The sequence below is a fragment of the Haemaphysalis longicornis genome, unplaced genomic scaffold (genome assembly GCF_048455015.1).
Source record: "Haemaphysalis longicornis isolate Haplotype H1 unplaced genomic scaffold, Haemaphysalis longicornis Haplotype H1 scaffold_3, whole genome shotgun sequence".
NCBI classification, from domain to species: Eukaryota; Metazoa; Arthropoda; class Arachnida; order Ixodida; family Ixodidae; genus Haemaphysalis; species Haemaphysalis longicornis.
The window spans coordinates 92,417,979-92,437,122 of NW_027526335.1; the positions used below are offsets into that span (position 1 = coordinate 92,417,979).

At 48.5% G+C, this 19,144-nt stretch overlaps 2 protein-coding genes across 3 annotated transcripts in view; one reads left to right on the forward strand and one right to left on the reverse strand.

Moving 5' to 3' along the window:
- Positions 1-4,147: 4,147 nt before the first annotated feature.
- Positions 4,148-12,211, reverse strand: Hsp110 (heat shock protein 70Cb). Its single transcript, XM_077703820.1, has 5 exons — positions 11,922-12,211; positions 10,491-11,705; positions 5,899-6,154; positions 5,715-5,798; positions 4,148-5,604 (listed from the first exon to the last, which is right to left on the reverse strand). The coding sequence occupies exons 1-5, from the start codon at positions 12,026-12,028 to the stop codon at positions 4,864-4,866; spliced, it is 2,403 nt and encodes an 800-aa protein (XP_077559946.1). The 5' UTR covers positions 12,029-12,211; the 3' UTR covers positions 4,148-4,863.
- Positions 12,212-12,846: 635 nt separating this feature from the next.
- Clc-c (chloride channel protein 3) overlaps positions 12,847-19,144 on the forward strand; it is a 79,695-nt gene continuing 73,397 nt past the window's right edge. For both annotated transcript variants that reach the window (XM_077703817.1, XM_077703818.1), the window contains exons 1-2: positions 12,847-13,003; positions 14,382-14,662. In XM_077703817.1, the coding sequence (XP_077559943.1) occupies positions 14,398-14,662 (265 nt within the window). In that variant the 5' untranslated portion in view covers positions 12,847-13,003; positions 14,382-14,397. The remainder of the gene's footprint in view (positions 13,004-14,381; positions 14,663-19,144) is intronic.

A 19,144-nucleotide genomic window follows, 5' to 3' on the forward strand; every position in this document is an offset into this window, starting at 1 on the left:
GCGCGGTTTGCGGCGGCCGCACCAACTAAGGCTGTGACGTTGAGAGGAGGGGCGCCGTGATTGGACGATGCCCAAGGTTAGCAATCACACAAGTTTCGGTTTCGGTTTCGGTTTCGGTTCTGTAAAACATAACCAATGGCTTTGTTGGATGGACATTCTTAATATCTCAGTAATCATCGTACCGCGCTTCTGCCATGTTGTCGGCTGTAAAATGCACAAGATAAGCCTCCCAGGACGGCTTGTAGTCGTAGCATTCACTAGCCGAGACCTACGCAGTGCATGAACGCCCTCCGCGTACCCGCAGACGCCCAAATGTCATGCGCTTTTCCCCCATATTTGGAGCTTTCCTCCCTCATGCCTGTATCGTAAAAAGCGTGTTCGCACCAGGCCAAGGGTCTGTTCATTCTGGCCTGTGCCCACTGCCTGCAAGCAGTCGGTGCTTATGGCAACAGCACGCCAACGAGAACTCGCTAGCGCGCCAGTGCCAGCCTGCGCGCGTTTTGTGAACTAGTTCGTGTAGCCATGAACGTTGCGGCCCCAAAAAAAGGTGAACTCAATATAGAAAACATCGGCGGAAAACAAAAAAGTTAACTTACAAAAAAAAAAAAAAGCTTGTACCCGCGGGGATTCGAACTCGTGACTCGCAAAACATTTGCTGTGAATTCCTAGAGCCTCAGACCGCTAGGCCACGAAGCGGGACGCCGATACCTTGCTAATATAGGGTATATATTGTACAACCGGTTTACACTTTTATTTAGTTTTGGCATTTCAAGCCGCTTAGGTGACTATTTGTTGTACTGCGATCGTGCAGTAAGCGTCGCCCGAGTTTCCACAGTAGCTCACGTCTAGCAATTGCATTTCGTAGACGGAAAAGCGTTCGCAGATGCGTAGTCGTGCTGCTGACCGCTTTGCTTGTTCGCCCAGCGCAAAAACGTGCTTCCCGCGCCCTAGTTTTACGCTGTACGGTAAAAATATCAGTTGATTTTATTTGCTTAGTACCTATATTGACTTCGCTGACTCTTCTCCCGCCTTCAAGAGGCCTTATATTTTCCTACTGGCGTACCAGTCAGCGAAGCGTCGCATGTGCAGCGCTTGTGTGAAGCGACCTTGACTTGGAGCTAGATACAGTGTACAAACAAACCAAGTAAAGAAAGGCACATTCTTCCATTCACAAACGTGTCCTGGCTTCGTTTCAACTAAGCGAACGAATTGCGACCAAGCAATTTTTTTTAACCTCCTTGATTGCGACGACCCGCCGGCGGCCGGCGGACGAAACGCTGGGCCGACTGGCTCTGTCGGCCGGGGAGCCGTGCAGTAGCGCAGCCGTGGCGCAGCCAATTGCCAGCTCATCCCCTCCTGACGTCACACGAAAACGCCACAGAAAATGGGCGAGCGTAAAGAGAGGAGGACAGCGTTTTCGAATTAGTTTTTCTACTAAATAAAATCGCGTAAACGCGCCTAGAGTGGTCGAAACATGGCCTGGGGACTCCGGACTACAATTTGCGCTAGTAATCCCGCAATGTTTACATATCACTTCAGTGTCCCTTTAAGAGGAATCTAATGTATTCCATATCCGCCATAATGACACCCGTTATAGCTGAGGTTCAGCTTTGGTGCATAAAACCTCAAAATTTAAAGAAAATAAAAAAAAATACAATTTACAATTAATACAAAAAAATACAAGTACAAGAAAAAGGGTGGGTTACAGGCAAAATGCCTTTGTAATTAACCTTGGAACTACGTTCTTCACAGTGCTCTCATCTTGTGATCTGGTTACTTTTAATTGCACCCATTTGTTCCGACCAAGCCTCCAAAATGGCCATTACAGCTCTTCCGCACCTATTCCTTCTGCTTAAACACTGGTAAATCCTGATATTACACGAGCCCCAGTTCAAGGTGTGCCACCACGATAAACAGAAGCAATATGGGCAGTTCCCCTTATTTCTTCGCAATTCACCACTGCTGTGTGCACCTTTCTTTCGCTCCATCCTGGCCAGGTCTCATCAGTGTTCTGCCTCCGAGCTTCTGATTAAAGGGGCCATACAGACAAACCACAAGTTTGGTTCATTCGAAAGATATTTTTGTTTTAACGTAAACTTCGCTCAAATATTGAGCCACATAATTAGGAAAAAAGGGAATGACCATAGAACCCACCAGCTCATTTCCCGCAACAGAACCTATGATGTCGTATGTGACAGCTCTGCGATTGGCTGAGGTTGGCAAAAGCAAACGCAAATTAGCAGCACTTATTAGCTTGCCTAATGAGCTATATGCGTTTGCGTCTAGGGCACATTTTGTTTATAGAAGTAATAATGGTGGGGTGGAACAGTGGAAGTTGCGAATGTAAACGTAAACATAGAAGTACTGATGCGTACTGTTGGTACTGCGCGCACTATGCTGCTTTAGCTGCACAGCACTGCGGCACTTTAGGGTTGTCTCGCCAATTGGCGTAAGTGACGGTGTGTCTTCTTACGTGACCACATTTGTCGAGGGAACACCATGTTCCACGAAACGATTATTTTTTTCCTTAACAAAAACAAGCCAGGTGCAAATATGGTCAAAAACAACGGCAGGAAACGGTCGCCGCGGTATAGTGGCGTCATCAAAGTAGACTAACGGCATACAAGGTACATATGACATCATTGCAGACATCACAAAAACACACAATTTGGTGGGAGAATGAAAATTTTAACTGATTAATTTGTCTGTGAATAAAGCACCGTTTGCTTCCAGACAAGCGCTAGGGGCACCACAAATCACGAAATCTTCCGAATAAAACAAACTTGTATTTTGTCAGCATTGCTCCTTTAATTAAGCATCAGTTTGGTGAGAACACCCTGCGACTGACGAGACCCACACCTCGTTGCACTATCCTGCACAAGGGAGCATTTCGTTATGACTGCACAAGAGTAAACCAAAAAAAACAAGCGCTCTTTCTTTCTTTACTAAGACAGCACCACGCTCTGATTTTCTCTGGGTGCTAGTCGTCCACAGCTAACACAGCTGTGCTCACCAAATGTCCCCAAGATGATGTCACCAGTGCCAACTAAGCCTGCAATCAGGCACACTGAAAACTATGTAGTGTGTGACACAGGGTGTGCTGCTAGGCTTACCAACAGCAACTTTACAGCCAAGACACAAGGAAGGACACGCGATTTCAGCCTGTGCTTGAAGTTTGTTCTCTGCCCTGTCAGTTGCATGTGGTTGAGCCAGCAACTGCTGCCATCCCACCAATGCACCTCTCCAACTGGAACTGATGCCAGCGTGTCACTGTGTCACCCAACTACAAGTGGCCGAAACATGTGCTCGGCTCTGAAAAACCCATGGAGGACGCCTAGAATTAAAATGCGTCCAAATTAGAAATTATACCCAACAAGTCACCTTTCATGAATTATAGAATATCTTGCAGCCCGGTCACTGCTGATAACCATCTGTTAATTAAACAATGTACTTCACCATGCAATAAAGTCCACGTCCCACCACGATGCGTACACTGAAACTTGAAAAACACAAAAATGTGGCCATTTTGCAGCCACGTTTTAAGCAACACAATCTTAGCTGCCCTGTCCTTGTTCATTCGCAAAAAGCATGCCTAGCTCAGGCAACTGCATTTGCAATCTGTGGTACATATGCTTTTGAGTAAAAGGTACCGTCATTGGTACCGAACATGGAAGTAGCTCTTGCAAACTGTTCAACAAAAATTTTTGCCGCAAAGCAGACCGCATGGTAGTATGTACTTTGCTGCCAAGCATCTGCTGTTCCATGTCCACAAGTGTAGACAATTGGGCCAGTTGGTAGCTGGCATAACCAATGCATGAAATTGGTCAAAGGGCATCAATAGCACGCCAGGTGATGCGAGTAGGGGGTGGTGGATGAAAGTTTAGGAAACACCAGGCGGGCGACTTCCACCCCCTCTTTTTGAGGGTCCAGGCAGATTTAAATAGGGTGCACCAGAATTTTGGAGGCTCACTCACTCTCGAGTACGAGGACATGTTTGGTTTTGCACAAAAAGCTTTGAAGCAACTCAAGCAACAGCTGTTCTTTGTGCACTTTACGTTGTTATTAAAAAAGTCCAGCCTACCGATCCCAGTCGTGAATACATTTTTGACATTAAACAAGGCACAATCAAAGGAAACAAAGAACAAAATTCATGTACACCGGAATTTTATTAATTTAATGCTTGGTCCAAGTTGGACAGGACAACTTGCACAGAACAAGAGTCATAAAAATTGGGAATGCAAATCTTCCTGGTAGCAACAGAACAAATTCATTAACCATGAATTAACACGTCACTCGATGACTTTCGAACACCCCTGCCCTGCAGACCCCTACCAGCCTTGCACTCGTTGGGCTAAGCCTGTGCAATCTCAGCATGAAAATGATGGGTCAGTTGAGCAGGAAACCTCACGTAGCCGTCTTAATCTGCTAAACGTTTAGGCCTAATCTGATTGGAGTGCTGTACACTAATAAAACATTGCCTAGCACTGTGTGTAAGGTGCTGAACTTTCCCACACACCGCCAATGTTGACAACGAGCATCCTAAGTTCTTCTCAGCATCACATGCACAGAAGCAGGTGGCTAGGGTTTCAAGCAGAGTGCTGAACTGTGATTTATTACGTATCAGTCGCTGAATCCTTTCTTTACACACACACACACAGTTAACTCTGCGAAACATCACCAACCACAGCATACCCCACACATCAGAGTAGGGAAAGGGAAAAAAAAAAAAAAAAAAGGAACAAGACTAAAAAAATCACGGTACACTTGTGGTTCCTCCTCCAGCAACGGAAGAAATGCGTGTTATGTACAAGCAGCAGGGTTTTGCAGGCAACCCTCCTCCCTCCACCTCCCACGTAGTCCAGCTCAGTCCACATCCATCTTGTCGGTGTCTTCAGACTCGGTGTTGAACTCCGATTGGTTGGGAGTCGCGTTTCCGGCGTCGGTATGTGGTTGCTGGGGGCTCTCCGGCTTTGGGGGCTTGGGGGCTGCGACGAGGTTCTTGAGGAGGGTGTCCAGGGCGCGTGCCTCTTCCCGGAAGCGCGACGCCAGCACGGGCGGGTCCTCGTGGAGCGGAGCCTTGGACAGCGCGCCCATGGCGCCGTCAAACCAGCTCTGGCGCTCCTCGACCGCCTTGGCGAGCTTCTGGTAGGCGTCTTCCTGCACGCGCGCGGCATGGTCCGCGAGGGCCTTGCGCGCCTTCTGCAGGCTGGCGCCCATCTCCTCGGCAACCAGTGGCCGCTCCTCGTGCTCCTTGTAGCGGTTCCGGATGGGCTGGCCAATCGTGCGCAGCGCCGTCAGCTTCTCCACGTACAGGTTCTTGGCCACTTCTTCGCCCTCGGCGTACAGCCACTTCTCCGTGTCGTTGAGCAGCTTGATGAAGGCGTCCTTGTCCTTGTCCAGCACGTACCGCCGGTACTTCTCCGACAGGCTGTCCCGCATCTCGTACACGTACTCCTCCACAGCGTTCTTGGCGTCCACCCGGTCCTTCTCCAGACGGTCGCTCTGCACCATCCGGGCCTCATTCTCGATCAAGCGGTCCAGCTCGACGGGCGGCAGCTGCGGCACATGCGACTCGATGGGCAGCTCCAGCGTCCTTGTCTTCTCCTGCACGGTACGAGGGAGAGAGAGAGAGAGAGAGAGAGAGAGGGGAGAGAGAGAGGAGGAGGAAATGCGTTAGAAACACAGCGTCGCGTGGCGGGGGCGGCTATGCCTACAGGTTTGGGTGGCTCTGGCTGCTCTTCCTTGTCAGCCTGGTTGGCCTCCTTCTCGACTGGATCCCCTCCCTCGCTCGGGGGCACCTGGTGGGGGGAGGGGGACGGGGGACCTCGGATCAGACAATGTTCTTCCGAAAAAATTCAAGTGCGGGGGGACTGATTGGGGGGAAGGGGCAGAACTCACCTCGTCGCCACTCGCCGCCCCCGCCGCCGCTAGGTCACCACCATTTGAACACTTGTCCTGGCCACTTGCCTGTCGGCCCTCCTGCTTGACCCGGTCGACAGCCGAGGCGGACACCACGGAGAAGATTCCGTGCAGGTTCAGCCGAACCTTCACCTTGACCTTGGAGGCCTCGTTGTCGGACGCCGGCGCAACATTGTTCACGTTGAAGTTGCCCAGCGTCAGGGAGGGGTACGGCACGCCGGAGTCGGCCGTGTACCTGGAAGTGCAAAGCTTTCTGTTAGACCATGGGGGCAGGAAGCAATCGCAGTCCCTACGCTTACTTCAACAAGACTCGGGCCACCACAAGTTGCTTAAAGGGGCCACGCAGACAAAACACAAGTTTGGTTAATTCGAAAGATTGCCTCGTTAGAATCATACTGTCATTACTTGTAACGCACATTTCGCTCAAATAAGCTATATAATTAGGAAAAAAAGGGAATGGCCATGCAATCTACTAGTTCATTTCCCGCAACAGAACCTATGACATCATATGCCCAGCTAGGTGATTGGCTGAGGCTGGCAAACGCATACGCAAACTAGGCAAACGCAAATTAGCTTGCCGAATGAGCTATTTACGCTTCAATGTAACGTATATCAATGTAACGTATATTCATTTTACAGCAGTAAGAATGGTGGGACAAACAATGAAAGTTACTAAATACAGTAGATTCTCGAAAAACGGAACTTCAAGGGACCAAAAAAATTAGTTCCGTTTAACCGGAGTTCCGTTTACTGAGATATATGTGTTAAAGTGCAAATTTATGCACGTGCACACTCTTAATACCATTTCATGAACTTTAAGCACTACAAGGTGAATTCAGCTGATAGTTTTTCAGAAAGCAAGAAAACTGCAAGAGGTTTAGGCACAGCATTCAAAGTTGATTTGGCAGCAATGAGTCGCTGAGCACTACAAAATGCATCAATTATTTTTGTTCAAGTCCTTGAAACTGCATCTTCACGGAGGCTGGAGGCCTCAACTTCACAAGTGCTTACGAGCCACCAAACTTAGAAGATGGCAACGCGGTAATGAAGCGCGAATAGCACCACGATGGCACGAATGAGGCGGCGGGAGCTGAACCCTGTAACCTCGGCGTCCTCAATCGAGACCAGAGGACTAAAACAAGAACGGCGATGTTGCATTCGTTGCGCTAACAGGGCTGACCACTAACAAGACGTGGCTTACGAGGCCAATGAGGCTAAAAAACCAAACATGGAGGAAGGGAAAAAAAGAAAAAACGAAACGGCCGGAACCAAAAAAGCCGATTCTCATGCCAATGGGGTTTCTCAAGCAGTTCCATTTCTGGTTCTGTTTACATGGTGAAGCGAAAATTTTTGTTCCGATGACCGAGAGTTTTTTTTGCGTTATCTGAATGCAAAACCAACCATCTTACAGGACACTGTTCCATTTAAGCGGCAATTCCGTTTAAGGAGCAATTCCGTTTATCGAGATTCTACTGTACACGTAAACATAGAAGTACCAATGCGCACTGTGGTGGGTACTGGGCGCACTACGCTTGTTTTAGCTGCACAGCAGTCTGCCGCTTTGGAGTTGTCTTACATGACACTGGCCGATTAACGTAAGCGATGCCTTACGCGACCCTGTTTGTCGAGCATACCCCACGTGTCACAAAACGATTGCTTTCTACTTGGAAAAAAAAAAAAAAAAGCCAGGTGCGAATACGGTCAGAAACAAAGCAACGGCAAACACTGGTCCATGGCTCAGTTTGGTAGCGCCATCTGGGAGGACTGACGGTAAGCAAAGCTGCAGAGCTTCAAGACTCACTGGAAGTTCGTTCAAATGCCCGCCCTTCTGACTTCATGGCAGACATCACAAAAACAGACGATTTGGCGGGAGAGTCAAAATTTTAACAAAAATTCATTAATTTCTCAGTGAATACAGCATCGTTTGCCGCTGGGAAAGTGCTGGAAGCACTATAAAACACGAAATCTCTCGAACAAAATAAATTTGTATTCCGTCTGCATGGCCCCTATAAGTTCCAGTCCATTCATACCTCACAACAGAACGCCGCAAAAATGTAGTTATGCCGGCATCAGTAGTAACTGCAGTTTTACTCACAAAAATATAAAAACAAAAATTTAACATAAGTGCTACAACAACAGTAAAGCACAACAGAACAAAGGTACTATTACACAGCTTGTACTTTGCACTGTGCAAAAGACAACTTTCAGTTGCAGCTAGCATAACACAATGTGACCACATTAAAATACAAACAACTTGCCATACCACCTGCAAAATTAAACATACCCTACGACTTCACATTTTGTTGTAGCCACATTTTGTGCGAGAACAGCTCACCCCTTCACTTCTACCCCTCCTTTGTCCAGTTAGCTTGAACTCTCACATAAATGGTGCACATAGGCAATGGAAACTTTTTTGCTAGGTGCTGATCATTTTGAAAAATGAAACTTCCTCCTCTTTTTACTCTGAGAAATACTGGCTGCAGTAACAATCAGAGGCATCGTTCTGGTCCCGATCCTGCCAACCACACCGAATCACACAAGAGGAAGTAATTTTCTTAGAACCACCTTGCTCCTACACCGAAAAGGAAAACACAGCTAATGTTTAGCTCAAGTCTAATGCGGCTGCAGTTAAGAAAAAGCGGAAATATGCACCTCACAACACCTCGACTTGCATGGGAGCATACTAACGCGTAGTACCCACATATTATCGTTTATTCCCTTTAGACAGTCCGAACATTGTTGACTAACTCATGGAGTGATTACAGGTGGAATAATCAGCAAAGCAAAGAAATTTAGGGGCCTATCGTTGGAGTGCTTGAATCCTCACTGAACCACACAAGGCAGACATCAATGACTTGCAGGGCAGTTCAAATTCAAATGTGTAAGTCACCCCCCTCGACATTTAGGGGCACATGTGATCACACAAGATATTGCAATGAGAAAATAGCCCTGACACAGACAAACACACAAGAAAAAAGGATACACATGAGGTACTGGTGTGCCGGCATCGTGCATGCCTCCCTCTCTTTATTCTTGCCTGTGTCAGTGCTAGTTCCTTGCTGCAATACTGTACCAACAAGCCTGAACTAGGACTTTCAAGAACACAGGACAAGTCATTTTCAGGGCATCAAAGTAGCTCTTAGGGCCTATTGCATAGGTGCATATACTGTGTTTCTCAACATGTAGCAATGCAGGGCCTACCTCTGTCTATAAACACCAAGTCTGCAAGTGCAGGTAGACACTCCTGCTAAGAATGGATGATTCCGTACTACATATGGGAGTAATATAGTGCTAACCACACGGAGCGATTTTGCAAGCATTTCGGGGCAGCGGCAGGCTACTTTTTGCCGCGGACCAAATTGCTCATCAAATGATGATGATGATGGCTTGGTGGCTGCCCCTTTGTATCGGGGGGACACTCCTGAGGGCATATAATCCCCCGGCGCCCTAGCCTCAAGAGTTTTGTTCGTCGCCTCCTTTCCTCATTGCTGTTCTAGGTTGCCAGAAAGTCTCTCATCTCCCAGAAGTGGCCTCAGCGACTGGCCAATAGGAGAGCCATAAGGGGCGGCGCAACTTCCGGATTCATGAAAGAACGAGGGGATGGGGCGAGCGGTGGTACAGTGCATCCCAGAAAAGTGCGACCCTCTGCTTACTGAAATACATTTATTTCCCATTTTTGTGACAAATGCACACATAAAAACCTTGCGGGCATGTGCATTTCGATAATCGTACTGAGTGCTGTGCGGCAATACTGGGATCGCGTTTCGCTGTTGCTCGCGCGACTGCTTCCATGTGGTTGTCTCGGCTGGTGATTGGGACGCGTGATTGTGGATTCCCGTCGCATCGCTCGTTGCGCCGCTCGCAAAAATCACTCCATGTGGTTACTGCTTATAACAGATAATGTGGTAGAGTAATTAGGGATGACTATGGAATGAGGGCTCTCTTTTTATCTACTGTTCTTAGCTCTGCGCACAATGACTCACTTATCATTAGCGGCAGCATTCGATGATGCTATCCTTGCCATTCGGCCCCCACACTCCCGTGTTCTGGCATTACAGTGCATTCTGTCAATTCATCATTAAATTACCCCACAACCTATTAAAAAGAACGGTGGCCATCATGCCCTGCGAAAGTGGATGTCCAGCAAAGCTGTTGTAAACCACTACAAATGCTGAAAGGGGAGGGTGAAATGTTGGTCTCGGCACGCTTGTCGCTTGCGCTCGGCTTATGCTGGGTCCTGTCTAGAGCAATGCATGCGCTCAATGTCTTTGGCAAGAGCTGCTCTGTTTAGTGACACTAGTCCTGCCTAGCCTTCAAACAATCTTTACCAGGAACACATGGTGGGAGGGTCCCATTGTTCACATGACGCCTTATCATCTACAACGCAGTATCGATGCTTGTTTTGTGGTTTTCATGAACGAATGCTGAGCTCTACGCTGTATTAGCCTGACGCATGCGCTCGGCGTCTTGGGCGAGAGCTGCCGGGTCCTGCCCAGATTTTCTGACCAACTAGAGGCTAACAGCATCGCTGCAAAACTGCCGCCACTGCCGTTTCCGCCAAACTCACTCACTTGGCCTCGAGGCTGAAGGGCTTGCTGCGGTAGAAGGTGAGCATCTTGCTGAAGGGAACCTGGTGCCAGCGCGGGAACACCTCGGCGCGGCCCTCCTCGCCCTTGCCGGGCGCGTAGCACAGCTCGATGGGGAACGGCTGCGCGTCCACCACCTGGAACTCGCGCACCTTGAAGATGGGCGACAGCATGGCGCACTGCAGCGCGCAGCCCCGCGCCACCGCCTCGTCCTGGTTGAGCGTGGTCGAGGGCTCGCGGTTGAACACCTTGCGCACCAGCTGCTTGACGGCCGGCACGCGCGTGCCGCCGCCCACCAGCTCGACCGACTCGACGTCGGTCGGTCGCAGGCCGGCCTCCTGCAGCGCCCGCGCCAGCGTGCGCTCCGTGCGCGCAAGGTGGTCGCGGGCCAGCGCCTCGAACGTCTCGCGCTTCATCTTGCCGGCCACGTCGCGGTCGTTCATGAAGCACTCGATGTTGAGCGGCAGCTCGTGCGGGTTGGCGCTCATCTGCTTCTTGAGCTTCTCGCACTCCGTGATGAGCCGGATGAGTGCGCGCCGGTTGCTCGACACGTCCAGGTTGTAGCGCTCCTTGAACTCGGTCACGAAGTAGCGCACCAGCACCATGTCGAAGTCGCGGCCGCCCACGCTTTCGAAGGACGTGGCCATCATCTTGAGCCGGTCCCGGTTGAAGCCCACGATGCCCACTTGCAGCGCCGAGTGGCCCATGTCCACGAAGGCCACGATGCGCGGCTTCTCCTCCGGCAGGTCGTTCTTGTAGAAGCCGTAGCTGAGCGCGATGGCCGTCGTCTCGTTCATCAGCTTGAGGCAGTTGAGGCCCGCGATGCGCGTCGCGTCCAGCAGCGCCCGCCGCTCGGCGTCCGTGAAGAAGTGCGGCACGGACACCACGCAGTCGTTCACTCGGATCTTGAGCGCCGTCTCGGCGATATCCTTCAGCTTGGTGAACAGCATGCCCGTGATCTCGGTGATGGAGAAGGTCTTTTCCTCCAGCATGTAGCGGACTCGAACACCTACGCTCTTGTTACCAATCTCGACGAGCGAGTACGGCAGGAAGGTGCCCTCGTGCTTGGTCTGGGGGTCGTTGTATTTGCGGCCCTGCAGCCTCTTGAATCCGAACACAGTGTTTTTTAGGTTCGTCACCTGCTTGCTCTTGGCTGACACTCCCAGATCGCGCACCTTCTCGCCGAAAGCGACATAGGACCTGTCGAGAAAGAAGCGCACAATCTGAGTCGACGCTCGCCCCCCGCAAGGGCCGCGTGGGCCGCCCAAACGCCGGGCCTTACGCACAGAAGCGGCGTCATGAATGAATGGAAATAAGCGTGCAAAGCTTCGTTACCACCTCACGATTCTGACATGCGTACTAATCTGCCTGCTACATGATCCCTCGACAAGTTTTATATGTAAAAGGACAACTTACGGCGTGACTCGCTGGCTGTACTCATTGGCGATGGTCTCGATGCCACCAGCACGAGCAACCGCGATAAAGCAGTTCTCGTTGCCGAAGTCGAACCCGATCACGGACATAGTCAATTGTGAACGACACAGGAACTACACGGAGTCCGGTGCTTTCACGCTACACAAGACAGAATGGGCAGCGGGCTCGCAGCGGCACGACTAGGCCCCGTTTCCAGAACTTTCTCGATCTGTTCGCTTTCCTCGCCCCTCACAACCCCCAACGCCGGTTGGAACCTCTTTACGTCAGGGAAAGGATCGGTGTTTCGACCAATCAAACAACGCCTTGAGTTGTTGCGAGCCGCCGCCACGAGGGCATTCTCGCGTTGCGGTGTGCTGTGAAGATGATGATAGTGAGAAAACTAAAATTTTACATATCAGCACTTAGTAAATTCCAGAGCAATTTGTTAATGTTTAGTCGCTTTATTACTATTTCACTAGGCTTGAAGCGGTAGCCCCTTCTCCAAAGACAGCACTGTACGAATTGGCGTACAAAGCTCTTACACACAAGTTCTACAACGGCGAAATAAAAAGTTGCTATCTTAAATAGTCTATGGTTTGTACATAAAACAATCAACTGCTTAAACTTTGTCCTAATAGCTAATTATGATTATGAGGTTGTACGACCTTAGCAAGTCTGAATCGGGTATTCGATGATCGCGCCACTGCTGGAATCATAGAAGAATGGCGCGGTGTTTCTTTATTGGTAACTTACCCACTTCTTCAAAATAATACCTTCTAATTTAGCGCAAACCGTGCATAAAAGTTGACCATAAATTGTTGCACCTAACTTTTTATATTTTCTATAAAAATAAAACAATGCTTGCCAAGTAGTATTATAAATCAATAAGTGTTTTTTTTTTTATAATGCAGTGCCACAGAAATTGCAGTGGCCCACTTCAAAAGCAGTCCATGTTTTTGACTCGGCAGCGTTCACTACTAGTTTAAGCATTTTATGTGCCGCAGTGGCGGCTCAGCCGACTCATTTCGTCAGTAAATCATCACGGATGTAATATTGGGAAAGACAGGAGGAGGGCTGCTATAATGGTGAGAGTTCAGTTGCTTTGGACAAATGCTTACGCTTGACATGTTCGAGCCTTCTTCAATAATACCCGTTTTGGAGAAGCCGTAGGCTTAGCCCCTCACTTTGTCAATCTACCGAGGTGTTTGAACCACAGACAGGAGACGAGTCACCACGTATTGCCAAAATTGTTGCGACGCAGTTTCTAGTACTTGTAACATGTCTTCGTCATGCTTAATGCCAGGCAACATTATTACCCGATAGTTCTATTAACCGCTAGTAACGGAACTAACAGTAGAAACAGCAAGCCGAAACTTGCGACTTGTCTGTAAAGGTGACGACGGCGCTGCCGGGTTAAAACAACAATAACAACATTTTAAGAATTCGCCGTTGTGTCAGTCTTACTTCCCGTCATCCTAGTTGCTCAAGCAACGCTCTAAGAAAAGTACTGAAAAACCAGCCGAAGAATCAGTCGGTCAACATGTTTGGAAGAAAGGTGTTGCTACTTTCGCGTAGCGTAGCTTCATGCGAAAGTCCCGATCATATTTGAGGCTAATAATATTGCTTAAGACAAGCGTCATTGAGACCCTTGAAACGACTGCGCTGGTGTTTTACTATGAAAACACTATTTGCACAGCTCAGCCTGGTCTTTTTCGCCAGCGCTGTTTTTTCGTAACAGTTGCAATACGTTTATCGATCTTGTTGCTACCGTTTCTGACACGTTCCGGGAAACTTACCGTCACCAGCGGAGAACTTGCGTGTCCTTAAGACCTAAACACTTTTACGACGTAAAAATCGGTTTATTTCGGTCCCCAACCCCCACCGATCCTGGGGATTTCCCGTATGACCCTTGAAAGGAAACTCCCAACAGCGTTACAGACCTCGGCTGCCGGCGGAGCTTGACGTATCGTGCAGCGTAATTAACACTCCCGCAGGCGCTCATGTGTGGCTTCCGTGGTGCCGTAACTCAAAAAACAGCGCCCTTGCGCGCGCACACGTCCGAGCTGTCGCTCTAATGGATGGACTGAGCCGTCCGCCGCTTCATCGGAAGTGACGCGGGTTGAGCTTCGGGCTGCGTGATACAGGTCGAGACCCGCAGCTGTGGCCCTGTGCCGGCGGCTACCGGCTGCAAGGCACGCTGGCCACACGGAGAGTGCGCTGCGCAGCGCGCGTCATTGCATTTGTTGCGGAAACATTCCTGTGCAGCCAAGCGTAAAGAGTTGGGGCTCGTGACGAAATTGCCGCTACTCAGTTCGCACAAACCAGCATCGAGCCACCGTTCGCGCGCGAGTTGGCCGCTGCGTCGTTGTACCGAGTGACCAGTCACGCGTCTTGAGAAGCCTGCGCTGGTGTTGTCGATGTGTCGTCTGCCCCACGAGGAGGTGTTTTGTTCCCTGTGACCAGGGTCTGGGCCCTGAAAATGGAAACTGAGCGTCTCGTTGGCGGCGCACCAACGGGCGAAGCTGGGCATGACTCGGGTCCGGAACACTCGGCCTCCAACTACCAAGCCCTGGCCACGGGCCCTGCTCACCTCGTAGGCAGGCCTTCCGCGCGGAAACCGAGGCACCACCGGTCCGGCAGCGGCAGCAGCAGCAGCAGTGACGACGAGATGATCGACATCACGGGAAAGCCGGCCGACCAGTCCAGGGCGTCTGGGGACACCATGGCCACCTGTAGGGTCCAAGGTGAGCGCTGCACACTGTGCCTTTTCTTACCTCCTGCACTGAACCAACGTAAGTTGAACTGAGGGCGAGGACAAGGCTGTGTGACTGGTGCTTCTCATACATGCACTCGTTTACAATGCGTGCGTGCACTTTGTTCGAGTGGAAGTTTAGAATTGGCTACACTTGCACTCTACCCGTTTAAATGCCTGATATGCTTCACCGTACGTTTCGTTGCAGTGTTTGCAATAAATAAGTTCCGACCGAAGGCTGTGGGAAGAACTGGTGATAAAAGTTGATTGACATTAGTAAGTTCCGTACAAATGCAGGGGGATTAACTTGGTGATTGCAACAGATTGATGTTAGTACTTTTTATTCTACATGGGCTGCACTTGTGGAGGTAGTTTAGCATTGCGGGTAGTTTAGCATTAGTTTTTTTTTTTTTTCTTCAACTCCACCAACCAGTGCATTCTTTGGTAGCTTTACACCTTATTCGCCACACCCGGTACCTGTTTGCACGAATATGCACAAGGGAAGGGTAAAGCGATGTTCTCACCTAGGTGTAACTGAGAGTCGAGAAACTGAATGAAGCTAAGTACGCCCGCCCAATTTTTTACCAATATCACGATAGCGTCGACCGTTCGGTCGATCAGCGCCGCATGATGGAGTGATACGGCAAACTCAGCGAGAGTAGCCGCATGTGCACTAAGCAAAGGCCGCTGGTGCCATTGTCTGCTAGGCTGTTCCAAAAGCCAGCAGCCGCCCACGATTTTTGTTATTCGATTATCACACTGCTTGCCTTACTCCAAATTTTTCTTCAAGACCTTGCATGTGGACCAACTGCAAAATTTCGAGTATGGCAGGCAGTGGGGTAAGCAAATAACAAAAATCGTGGCCGGCGGTCTGCTCTTGGAACAGCCTAGCAGACGACGGCAGCAGCGTCCTTTGCTTAGTGCGCATGCGGCTATTCTCGCTGAGTTTGACGTATCACTCCATCACGCGGCGCTGATCAACCGAATGGCCGACGCCCCCATGATATTGGTGAAAAATTGGGCGGGTGTACCTTCTTTCTCTTTGGAGGAGGACGGGGGGAAGGGGGGGGGGGGATTGTTCAGTATTGTGATATCTTTGCATAAACCAAGGAGCACAGCGCAAAATAGGTAGGGTTGCTTACGGTCTGAAGTTCAGTTTACTAATGGCTGGGAATAGATTAGCCTTACCGCACTAAGCACAGTCCTCTAACATTGCTTGTGGGCAATGAGTTGCAGCGTAGGATCAAAAAATTAATTGAAAACGAGTGCAAAAGACGAGAACAGAAAGACACAGTAGAATGGACGAGCGCTCGTCCAGTGTACTGCAGCGTAGCGGCGGTAAGACGTCTGCATCAAAAGCACACGCACTTGCGGACTGCTGCATTCTGTGCACTGCAAAAGGGCGTTACGTTGCGCTTCTTTCTCCCCATGTTGGAATGTTGCCGTCTTGGATAACCAACCAAAGTAGCGCATTTTCCATGAATACCTGATAGGGCTATGGTAAGATGTAAAAAATTGTAGGCTCTGTACGGATGTTTCGCGGCTGTCGGAATTTTGGTGCCATTTTTCGGGATGCAATATAATGGCTCGAAAGTCCTTGCATGTTCGTTGACCGTGCTAAACACACTCAACTGGCCTCATTCTGCTTTATATTAGCTAGCCCAAGCTGACAAATAGCTGTTGGACGTACCAGTGGCCATGGGCTGTAGAATGACATAAGAGTTCTGCTTGACTCAAACAAGTTTCAGCTCGGTTTTCAGTCATTTGGATTACGGTTTCGCCATCAAGACACACTTTTATTTGGATTTGCGTTTCTTGCTTCAAGTTCTTTTGGCTTGTTACGGGTACCCGTGCCAACGTAAACATTCAGTGCTTCTTCGGTCCCACGAACTAGCTGAACCATTTGCTGCTCCTCTGTGCTTTGGCTGGCGCACCTAGCTCACATTTCTGCACCACGATACAAAATGGTAGCATGACTCGAGTCTAGCACCATCTTCCAGTGCAGCTAGCATTGAGGTATCCTAGCACATGGAGGTGAGATATGTGGAGCATCAAAAATTTGTGCTAAGCAGGTGTAAAAATGAACATAGGCCCAGGATGTACCCGGAGAAGGGGAAAGCGGGTTCTCGAACCCCCTTTCCCCCCTTCAAAATTTTTTCTAGGCAGTGCATAAGTGAGTGCGAGCATCTTCATGTGTTAGTCTACGGGTCCTCTGCACCCATATATGCATTTTTTAGGCAATACCATACTCATCTCATGCATATTATATGCCTGAACCTGACATTGAAAGACCACCTAATGGAGTCTGGTGATCTTTGGTCATAGATACCCTTGCGCCAATAAACACAAACATACTGCTAGTGTCTCATAACTCCTCATGTCCCTTGAAAAACATTTCTGGCCATGAGCATGGCATCAGCTGAAACATGAGCTTTGAAGATGAATTTTTTTAGTATTGTGGACACTTGGGGGGAGGGGACTGGATTAGCCTTGGTGGCTTGGCCTTTCAGCGGAGACATCCTCTGCACGAGAGGAAATTCTGCACTTCGGTACTACAAAGCATTCTAACACTGGTACAAGACCTCAGCACCGGAACTTTGTGCCCATTTGCACCTCTGCACAACATTGAATGGAGTTGGTCATTGATTTATTATAATAGTTTCAGCGGACTTGAAACATCCTGCGGACATATGATCTCCTGAATTGCGCTTTCCTGCTACATTTCAGGCAGTTTCATGGCAAGGAGGTAGTCTTTAGGGTACTTGCTTTGTGCTTTGTACTTTTTGATGTGACTGGTGGCTTCATCAAGGAATAAACAAACGTGTTCACCGAGACATGCAAGTTGTCTATTGCGGCCGTGCATCAAGTTTATCAGTTTTAATTTCATACTTTAGTGACAGCATCTGTTGCTTTAGCAGTCGGGATTTAAAAGCAGCTACACAAGGGTATGAAAAGCTGTTTTTGTGGGGTCTGCTCCAGCCACAAGTTTCTTTTCTTTCATACCAGAAATGCAGTGCTCTATATAGCCGAATTGCTTGCATAACCAATGGAAACTAACGTGGCCCATATGTAAAGTCAGTGTGAAAATCGTTTTATGTGTTTACACTCTAGAGCGTTTACTTCTCAGAAGCTGCGGCAAAAACAAAAAAGTGGTACTGCATTGAAACGGCATTTTTGGGCACGTTGGGGAAACGGCGAATCCATACTCACTGTCGGGGGCTGGTTCCATTACAAAAATATTTTTTCGCTTCCGGTATGCACGTAATTTGAAATCAGCCTTTTCATTCAGTTGTAGCAGCTGAAGCCACTTGGGTTATTTAGAAATCCTTCAGCCTTCTACAAAAATGAATCTGTCCTTTCTAGACTTATTTGTGTCAACGACTGCAGATGTTTCTATGCACTTTGCAACAGAACCAAGCGTTCTGTTTTCTAATAATGAATTCAGCTTCAGGGCACCCAAAGTAAGAAACTTTGGGAAAACTGAAAGGGAAAACTCGGCTAATTTTTAGAAAAGTATTTTCTGTTTAAAGCCAGACTTGACATAATTGTTGCTTTGTGCATCATACATTTCTTAATGTAGCACGCTTGAACAGAGGTAATTTTTTTTTACAAATTAATAATCACCAATTTTTTAAATTTGAATATAAAGTTATAACTTTTTAAACGAGTCAACTACTCAAATTACGTAAGATTTGTGAAAAATTCTTATTCCTCTATTGCCTGAGGGAACAAAAATCTGTTAAAATAACCTTTTTTTTTGTTGTAATTTCAGAGCCCTTCACTTGGCTGGAGTAACTGTGTTGTTTACTGTTCAAACAAGGCCATAAATCAATATGATTTAAAAAAAAACATTGATGGATGTTTTACAAGCTGAAGTTGGGAAATCTCAAGTGCCCAAAAGTTAAGCCCTCACTCACTGGCTGCCATATTTGGAGTAGGAGACAAGATGTTTGAGAAATTTTTGCACATTCATCACCACGCTGTCATGTCCCGCACAGCTTATAGGGGCCACGCAGACAAAATACGAGTTCATTTTATTCGAAAGTGTTTTATAGTGCCCTCAACACGAAACGATACTTTATTTGCTGAGAAATTAGACGTTTTATGCCGAAATTTCAATTCTCCCGCTAATTAGTGCGTTCTCGTGATGTTGCCAATTACGTATCCAGAGCAGGGTCCTAAAACTAAGTATGGCCTGCTGACCAGGGCTGCTACCACCTGAAAGACAACCGTTTGGTTGTCTTGTTTATCACCCCCCTCCATAGATGGCGCTACAATACTGCTGAAGTGCCAGTGTTTGCACTTTGCTTCTGGCCAGACTTCTATGCCTGCCATATTTTTATTAGTGTTCATACAAATTGTGACAAACATGGTCATGCAAGTGACCATGCTTATGTCAGTTAAGCAGTGTTGTGTTGGACAAGCCCAATGCTCCCACCGGCTTTGTTAGTCAGTGTCAGACAGCGAAGTAACG